Raw genomic sequence first — 10,177 nt, forward strand, 5'->3', positions numbered from 1 at the left:
CTTGTGTCACTTTCTCCAGGTCCTACCTGCCATTGTGCTTCTACTTCTCTGAGACCTTCTCCCTAGTCACTGGTGCCACTGCCCATCTCCTTAATTTTCATGTCACATTTCTCTGTTGATAATTATATTTGATATTTCTCAGCCTTCCCTGGTATCCTATGAAAATCTTGGAAGGCAAACACAATTTTATGTTTTACAGTTATTATAGTAGGAAAAAAAAATACGGTTGAACTCTTGCAGTTTTCACCTACTAATGAAATTGATGTTTTTGTTGTCTTGTACTTGCTTTTAGAAGTGGTACTATAATTTTTGTCTTTAAAAGTAACCAGAAATGATGAATATAATGACTGAATGCCCATACATTTATTAAAAAATAAATAAGTAGAAGGGAGGTTCTTTTAGAATTCAGCCACTAATGATGTGAGAAATAGAAGTATGTGACTTTGAAAATTAACCCAGACTTAAGAACCACAAAAGATACTGGCTCTCAGTAACTAAAAGATTGCTAGCCCTTGGTTTAAGATATTCATAAAAATTGTTGACTCCTTGGAAATGGGGGGATATTTGAGTCAGAAATTTTCTACATATTTCTTTTTGTTGCTGTACAAGTTTACTACCTATTTTCAGGTATGTCTTGGTTCATTTATTGGAGCTCTCTCATTTAAGCACCAGCCAATTAAATCAAACATCATTCATAATTATAAGTTCTGTAATAAGTAATAATGAAAAGAGGGAGAATTCTAATCTTTTAGATGTCACTGAGTTTATCTTATTGGAAAATAGCTACTGTGTAAAAACTTATGTTAAAGAGTCACTACTACTAGAATAATAAAAATGTGCATTTTTTTCTCTTTCATTTTAGCGTTCGATAAAGATTAGAGATTCAAAATTTGGTTTAGCTCTTGTCATAGAAAGCTCTCAGCAGGTAAGATACTTTGCATTTTTATTAGCCTTCAATAAATTTTTTTTATTAATTAAAAAAATTAACACAACATTTAGAAATCATTCCATTCTACATATGCAATCAGTAATTCTTAAAATAAATTTTTAAAACCATGTGACAGTCTAGATTTTTTGTTTTATTTATATTTGTATAGTAACCAGTTTACAACCAAGAAGAATATTAGTTATGGTATAAAGTTATATGAAAGTTTGAAGTCTTATAGTGATTTTCCCCATAGGAAGAATCCTGCTTATGTCATTTTTGTTGGACAGACATTAGCATTAGCATTATGACCATCATTTTTATCGTTAATGATAGAGTCAAGATGCTGTGCTAAGGGGTTTCCATGCATTATCCCTCATTTAAGGAAACTAAGACTTAGAGAGGTCTCACACTTAGTAAATGCAGGGGATAGAAGGTGGGAGTTGCTAGATTTTGGTTCCAGGTATAACTGATTTCTAAGAAACACAGTTATACACGCAGACACAGTTTGAGAGTTTAGACTAACGCACATTTATGCTGTATGTATTTATAGGCTACTATGCCCCATTAATGCCAAGTTTTTATAGAAATACTTTTAAATAAAACATTTACTTATATATGTAATCACCTCTCTACTAAATTCTAAATTTAAATATGAATGTCTACTCACTTCTTTTACTGACAACTCACTACATGCCAGAAATTGTCTGAGTATCATAAAAATATGATCTCAGTTAATACAGTAATTTAATAATCATTTTATGTTTAGAAAATTGAGGCTTAGAAAAATTAAGGAAAGTGTCCTTCAACTAGTGAATGATTAAACAAATGGTGGTACATCCAGAACATGAAATACTACTTTGCAATAAAAAGAAAAGCACTACTCTTAATGGAGCAATCTGTTTATCTCCAGAAAGCTGTGCTGAATGAAAAAAGGTTGCAGTATCATTTCATTTATATAATATTCTTGAAATTATAAAATTACAGAAATGGGGACCAGATTTGTGGTTACTAGAGATAAGGAGGGACGAAGTAGGTCTGGCTATAAAAGAGCAACAGGAGAGATCCTTCTGGTGATAGAAATGCTATGTGTTTTTTTAAATTGTTTTTTTAAAAAAGGAAAGTATGTTTCCCAGCATCACACAGCTAGGAAGTAAGTTTTAGAACCAGAATTTGAACCCAAAAGCATGTGCTCTTAACCTAGAGCATATGATCTCACCTATTACAACATGCTTCTTCATTTTTTCTGCCTGTAGTAGGAGATGTAACAATCTCTTTTCTCCAACCATCTGTCATGGTCAGATTTCTTTCCTAGTTCTTCAAGGAGAAAGCTCAGATAGGCTGTTTTTTCTTTTAATATATTGTCTATTCCTCTTTTCAGGGTCTTTTTTTTTTGATAAAATAAAACATACAAATATGAACATTCTTTTTTAAAAATTTTTATTAATAAAATCAATCATCATATAACATGAACATTCTTAACATATGAACATTCCATACTTGGTGTGCAATCAGTGGTTCACAGTATCATCACATAGTTGTGTATTCATCACTATGATCATTTCTTAGAACATTTGTATCACTCCAGAAAAAGAAATAAAAAGAAAAAAGAAGAAACTCATACATAGCATACCCCTTACCCCTCTGTGGTAGTTAGATTCAGTTGTCAGCTTGGCCAGGTGAAGGTACCTAGTTCTGTTGCTGTGGACATGAGCCAATGGTACGTGAACCTCATTAGTTGCTCATTACATCTGCAGTCAGCTGAGAGGCGTGCCTGCTGTAATGAATGATGTTTGATTTAATTGGCTGGTGCTTAAATGAGAGAGCTCAACACAGCACAGCCCAAGCAGCTTAGCGTACCTCATCTCAGCACTCGCAGCTCAGCCCAGGCCTTTGGAGATGCAGAAAGGAATCAGCCTGGGGAAAGTTGTTGGAACCCAGAGGCCTCCCAGTTGTTGGAGAAGGCCAGCAGAGATCACCCTGTGCCTTCCCACTAAGAAAGAACCTCAGTTGAAAGTTAGCTGCCTTTCCTCTGAAGAGCTAGTGAAATAAATCCCCTTTTATTAAAAGCCAATCCATCTCTGGTGTGTTGCATTCCAGCAGCTAGCAAACTAGAACACCCTCCCTCTCATTGATCACTAGTATTTCCCTCTACCCAATTTATTTTAACATTTGTTCCCCCTATTATTTATTTATTTATTATTTTTTTACATGGTCAGGCACCAGGAATCGAACCCGGGTCCTCGGGCGTGGCAGGCAAGCATTCTTACCTGTTGAGCCACCATGGCCCGCCCTATTATTTATTTTTAATCCATATTTTTTACTCAGCTGTCCATACCATAGATAAAGGAGCATAAGAACAAGGTTTTCACAATCACACAGTCACTTTGCGAAAGCTCTATCATTATACAATCATCTTCAAGAAACATGGCTACCAGAACACAGCTCCAGGCACTTCCCTCTAGCCTCTCTAATACACCGTAAACTAAAAAGGGGATATCTATATAATGCATTAAGAATAACCTCCAGGGTAACCTCTTGACTCTGAAATTGCTCAGCCACTGACACTTTATTTTGTCTCATTTCTCTCTTCCCCCTTTCGGTCAAGAAGGTTTTCTCAATCCCTTGATGCTGAGTCCCAGCTCCTAGGATTTCTGTCCCACATTGCCAGGGAGGTTTACATCTCTGGGAGTCATGACCCATGTAGAGAGAGGGAGGGCAGTGAGTTTGCTTGCCATGTTGACTGAGAGGCCACATCTGAGCAACAAAAGAGGTTCTCTGGGAGTTGAACTCTTAGGCCTGATTTTAAGTAGGCTTAGCCTATCCTTTGCAGGGATAAGTTTCATATGAACAAGCCCCAAGACTGAGGGCTTGGCCTATTGATTTGGTTGTTCAGGGTCTATCTTAAGAAAAGCTTAGCTTCCTTGGCCTTTACAATCTACAGTGTAGTTTTAATTTTAAAAGATCAGCTTTTGAAATGATACAATATCTGGATATGCTTCAAAATAATCATAAATGTGTGTCTGGGGCATAGAGGCAGGGAGGAGATTATAGATGAAACATAATGGCCACATGTTGTTACTTATTGAAGCTGGATGTGGAGCTATGTGGAGGTTCATTGTACTCTTATATATGCTCGAAATTTTTCATAACAAAAAACAGTTTAAGAAATCAGCTTACATGTCGTGCTCTAGAATTAGGACAATTAGACCTGTTATTTATTGTGCATTATAAATACCATTTTCTCAGTCTTGTTTCTTGTTTTTTTCATTATTTTTTCTTGCAGAGTGGAGGATATGTTCTTGGTTTTAAAATAGATCCTGTAGAAAAGTTACAAGAATCAGTTAAGGAAATCAATTCACTTCACAAAGTCTATTCTGCCAGTCCTATATTTGGAGTAGATTATGAGATGGAAGAAAAGGTAATTGGTTCACTGTGTGAAATAAAGAGTTTGCAGAATTGCTTTTATATAAATCTGTCAAATACAGATAGAAATATATCATATGGCATTTAATTTTAACCTGTGTTAAAAATGATGAATACACAGACTGCTCAGTGAGCCTCGTTCCTGAACCATCACTAAAGGCACTAATTTGTGCCTTTCATGTGTCTCCTCACTGGCTTCTTCGTCATTCATTCCTGCCCTTCATACCAGCTCATTCAGCCTAACCAGATAAGTGTCCATCTGCAGGGCTTTCCTAATGTAGGCAGACTTGAGTCTGTCATTCTGTCAGCTTTATTTTTATTCCATGTCACCCTCCCAATTAGCATGAACAGATGTTATAGGCTTCATGAAGATCATCCCCTTCTTTCAATTCCCCACAACCTAGCAACTCCAGGACTCTGTTCCAGCAGTATGGCCTGTGTCCATTCCTATTGATAGGTGCCTCTGCCATGCCATTTAAGAAATATCTTGAATATCATGCCCACATATATGCCCTCTGCCTTTCTCATAAACTCTAGTTGCTGTACCAATCCTTGCTCACCAGATAAATCAGTTCTTTTTGGCCTCACTTGCCTCTCTAGCCCAGGGCCCTTCTTATCCCAGGCATTAATAATGTTCTCACAAGCCACTGCATTAGGTATGTTCTCACAGGCTACTCTGTCACCAGTTCCCTTGCTGGTAGCTCAATCCCTGGTGCCTTTGCTAGCCATCTAATTGCTGGTGCCTTTGCTGTCCCCTCTATTGCCAATGCCCTCACCAATATCAGCAGTACAGTAACTGTCCATTCTATCAGAGGTTTGTTTACCAAGTTTTCTATTGCTGATGCCCTTGCTGTCCACTCTGTCACTGAAATTGTCATATTCTGTCAGAAATTCCACTGCTTTCTGTTCTTTGGTCGGGATGCTCACTGTCTACTCTTTCCTTAGTGTCCTCACTGAACACTCTTATTACTGGTACCCTTACCACCCACCCTTATATCCGTGCCCTGGCTGGTATTCAGCAAATTGGTCACCATATCACCGCTACTGTGACCAGAAAAGATTAGGAAGCAGGACAGGGCAGCTAAGTATAAATTCATGCCCTCTGACCTCAGCCACACCCTTATTGCCTCCTAGTGTTCTGTTTACTTAAATTTTTTTTCCTCTTCCTGGCAGAGTTGCATGTCCCTTCCAGCTAAAATTTTTCTCTGCATTTTCTCTTTAACCATCCTTTTCTGTTTTCTTCCCAACATGAACTTCTTTTAAGACAGCGTTTCATTCTACCTTCTCTGTATATTCCTCGGTAAAAATCACCTGATCCTCCAGCTTCTATAACTTACACTTCGGTGGGTAACTTCACAGTCTTTCTGATCATGACCTACTCTTTTACCTTATCATGGTTTCAAATACTCTTGAATATTTTCACATAGATGAGCATCCAAAAAATATCAATTCACTTTCTCATTTCAAAGTTTATCTTAACTTTGTAACTTCACTAAGTTAATCATTACCCAAGTCAGTAAGGTCACAAGTTGAGTATCTCAAACTTGGCGCATCTAAAACTGGCCTCATCATTTTTCTCAAAAGCAGCACCATGTTGTTTTTATTTATTTTAATTAATTAACTAAAGTCAACTGTGCTCAAAACCTTGGAATTTTCCTTTTTTTATTTTTCCCATTTTACACATTTAGAATGTATAAAATTCTGTTGATTATATCAGTCTCTTCCTGCTTCAATCCCTTTCTTTCTTTCCATTCAAAGTACAATCCCTGTTACTACTTTCGATTGTAGAATAATGTAGAATAAGCATGATCTTTGCATTCAGACAAACTTGAGATTTAATCCCAGTTCCACTGCTTATGTATAATCCTATGCAAGTCTTAGTTCAATGTTATGCTGCTTTACTTTGAGAATATCCTGAAAGAATCTTCGTTCTTTTACTTTTCACAAATCCTGAAAATATGCTATTATAGAGAACTTAGCTCTTCTTAACTGTGTGAAAAAGAATCATATAGTCAAGTGAGAGTTTTTTTTCTATAAGGATATATCTGTTATATTAAGTGTGTGTAAATTTGCCATTCTAATTCTTTTGATGATAGTGACTTCAAATTTTAAAGTTTAGATTTGACTAATTTTATTACTAACATTGGTTTTAATAGAATATAAATTAGCAGTAGTTTTATAAGCCTTGAGTAGTTATTGTAAATTTAAAAATTTTTCAAAGCAGATTTTACAAAAAATTATTTGTTTAATTTATACTTTTGATACATTTTAACATTAATTTTCAGCCATTGCCCCTTGAAGCTCTGACAGTTGAACAAATTCAGGATGATGTAGAAATAGACGCCGATGATCACACAGATGCTTTTGTGGTGAGCATTACAAACGAGCTGCTGGATTTCTTAAGATTTTTATCTGAATCATATTTAGCTGAATCATAATTTAACTCAGTAAAAGGTCATAGAATTTGAGACTTTTGAGAATATCTTAAACATGAATTCAAGGGTAATTTCTTTTAAGTGAGGGAGTTTCTTTAGTAAGCATATTTTTAAGTTACCAAACCGGGAAATAGTTTGAGAATTCAGTTATTCAAGAGGATTTCAGATTATTTGAAAATTTTTTTCATATCTTACATGAACAAAATATGTTAGATTATTATAGTTAAATCAATTTAAAATCCATATTTATTCTTTAAATTAATTAATTAAATTAACTTAATTTAATCCATATTTAGTCTGTATTAGATGGACTTCTATATAATTTATAGTTATTTTTTAAAGAATATACATTTGAAAAATAAACTTTCCTGTTTCTAAATTGGTATTATTTAGTTAATAGCCAAAATAATAATAATGATAATGCCTTTCATACTGTGGTGTATGAATCTGAAAAGACTGACTGCATGCTGTAGTCTCTGAATCCAGAATACCTCTGTGAAAACAAATTTTGAAACAAGAGTGATATTAGTTGGAAAAGTTAAATTATAATCTATTACTACTTCACACTATATGTATTTGCTGACACATTGGAGCACGAATTGATTGCTTAATTTTTTTTTCATCAACATTATTTTCTAAACCAAGAGTAGAAAAAACATAGCTTCTGAGTTTTCTTTTTATCTCCTTTGAGGTTAACAGTTGTAACTACACATTAATTCCAAAGCACATTTTTAGAACTTAAAGCATAACTCTTGTAGACATTAATAATAATTGAAAAAAAGTGAATTTTTTTACCAGCATTGTAGAGAGAAATAAGAAAACCATTAGATACACAGTAATGGATTGTGAAATACATCTAGTTAAAAAATCATTCTGTAGATTAATTACCTGTTCCTTAGCCCATTAATCTAAACTATAATATATAGAGAATATCTGAAATATAGTTTTTTTATATTGTAGGCTTATTTTGCTGATGGTAACAAGGTAAGAACATTTTACCTATAATATATGAAAAATGTTTCTATATTTCAACTTAAGTATTCACAAACTTATGTGAAACCTATGTTTTGTTTTTTTTTCCCCTTCCTTGCCTACCTACTCTATTCCCATCTCATCCTCTTATCTCCCCAAAAGCAACAAGATCGCGAACCTGTATATTCAGAAGAACTGGGGCTTGCAATAGAGAAATTGAAGGATGGATTCACCCTACAGGGACTTTGGGAAGTAATGAGTTGATCTTAGGTTGAGCTGGATTTCTATTTAAAGTTATTTTAAGATTACTGGTTGCCTTGTATAAGGCACAGAATAGTTTTTATAGAACAAGCTTTTAAGCAAGAAAGCTTTTTAATGATTAAGGAAGAACTCATTCATCCCAGATTTTACTGCCAGTTTTCTAAAAATTATATTTAAAGTTGTACTCTAATGTATCTAGTTTGTAAATATGCTTCTTTTGTACATAATACTGTAAATTATTAGTTTTTGGATATTAAATAACTGTATCATGTTGGTTTTAATAAAAAAATTATGCATCACCATTTAATGCTTTGAAAGTATTATTTAAGAGAATAAGGATTTTCTTATGGAATAATCAAAACTTATTTTTTATTATAAAAATGTGATTTAAATATATTATCACTAGTTCCAAATGTAAGCCAACTATAATACAAATTATGACCCTTAAATCCATCATTTTAAGAAGATCATTTTCTGGTAACTAAATATTTTAGTCTCTGAAGTATATCAGCCCCCATGTATCTACACAGGGCACTATTTTGTAAATATTTTCAGTATAATTTTGGCAATAATAAATTTATTTTGTGAGGAAATAGTTTTGTTCATTTATTGGCTTTCTCTTTGAAGTTTAGACTTCTTTAAAGTTTTCGAAAATAAGATATTTTTTTATTTCTTACATCAGATTGGGTGACCACTCAGGCATCATTTAGTGTTTTTTGCTACTGCTATTATAAAAAATATTATAAGGAACTTTCATCAAGTAATTCAATTAGCCAGATAATTCTTTCTCTAAAGAAAAAGGAGTGTGTAAAAATTTCTAAAATAAGATGCAAGTGTATGAACAAACATGGACACACAGTACAACCCGTGTGTTAACCTGGGTTTATTAAAAATCAATGTACAAAAGCTAGATATATTTTTTTCTTTTAAATAGAGAAGGATTTCTGTATTTTTATGGGAGGGAGTTATAATAGCCACCTTATATTAGGGGGAAAAAAAGCTGTTTGAAAAATTTGTACCAGTCACTAATAAAATAGGAATATTATATGAATACTGTTTTCAAGCAAAAGATGCTACAACATTGCAGAGCATTAGGGAATAATCTCAAATGTCATATCATACTCTTTGCATCTGACTCATTTATTTTTTTCAAATGTAGGTGCTGCATGTCCAGAGAAATGAGTCATTTATTGTTTAAACAAGGCAGCAGCTGTTAGTTTTTTCTAGCGTGTTAAAACCTTTAGTGGCATCTATAAATGGAAAAAGAGTCAATGAGCTCTTCTTTCAGCTGTTTTAGCAGCTGACAGTACCATTGATGAACTTCACTGTGATGTAAAATAAAAGAAAAAAGCGTTACTTTTTCAGAAATGTGACAATATGATATGTAATAAAATATTTCATGAAGTATTTAATCCCATCTATATATAAATGATAGTTTCTTTCAAATCATGACTTCTGCATTCCATAATTAATATGCCGTACTGTTACAATCAACAATTTACATTATGAGAGCAATTATATATTCTTTTTTTCTAAAACTTGTTTTCCAAATTGTTTGGATGATACAGCACTTCATCCTGATTATATTATGTTCTATTGATAACATCGTTCTCTTTGGGTTGCATCTGTTTTTTAACCTTTTATGAAATACAAGGTTCAACACATGAAACTGCAGAACGTTTTTAGTTATTTAGTGGTTTTTTCTTTTCCTAGTCTTGACTTTCAACAATTTCCATTTTTTTGTTGGCTTTGTGATTCCTTTTGATGGTTTGCCTTTATTTTACTTTCTTTTTTAATTGTTTGCCACCTCAAATCCTTTGAAGAACAAGGCAGGATATGAGCAAATGAAATAATTTTATTATTTAATTCCATATTAATTGTAGTTTTTTACATTTAAGAATAAAGATAATTTAGAGTGACTTAAAATACAAGCAGTTTCTCTGCATTTATAATTTCAATTATGATGGAGTATTATTACTTTAAGGCTTTTAAAAAACTAATGATGAAAAATAGGAAATTTTGTTATATACATGCCACCTCAATTTTTTAAAAACCCTATAATCTACTACATCATTAAAAGTTTTTAGGTTTCTTACTTTTAAAAGAAAAAAATATATCCCACTCTTACAAGTAGAACACAAAAATTTATGTGTAACAT

At 33.3% G+C, this 10,177-nt stretch overlaps 1 protein-coding gene across 2 annotated transcripts in view; it reads left to right on the top strand.

Moving 5' to 3' along the window:
* The window catches only part of BBS5 (Bardet-Biedl syndrome 5), a 31,452-nt gene extending 23,131 nt beyond the window's left edge, over window positions 1–8,321 (top strand). For both annotated transcript variants that reach the window (XM_077154084.1, XM_077154085.1), the window contains exons 8-12: window positions 863–925; window positions 4,212–4,346; window positions 6,637–6,720; window positions 7,747–7,770; window positions 7,921–8,321. In XM_077154084.1, coding sequence (XP_077010199.1) covers window positions 863–925; window positions 4,212–4,346; window positions 6,637–6,720; window positions 7,747–7,770; window positions 7,921–8,022 — 408 coding nt within the window. In that variant the 3' untranslated portion in view covers window positions 8,023–8,321. The remainder of the gene's footprint in view (window positions 1–862; window positions 926–4,211; window positions 4,347–6,636; window positions 6,721–7,746; window positions 7,771–7,920) is intronic.
* Window positions 8,322–10,177: the final 1,856 nt, after the last annotated feature.

This window comes from Tamandua tetradactyla, chromosome 3 (assembly GCF_023851605.1).
Source record: "Tamandua tetradactyla isolate mTamTet1 chromosome 3, mTamTet1.pri, whole genome shotgun sequence".
In the NCBI taxonomy this organism is placed as follows: Eukaryota; Metazoa; Chordata; class Mammalia; order Pilosa; family Myrmecophagidae; genus Tamandua; species Tamandua tetradactyla.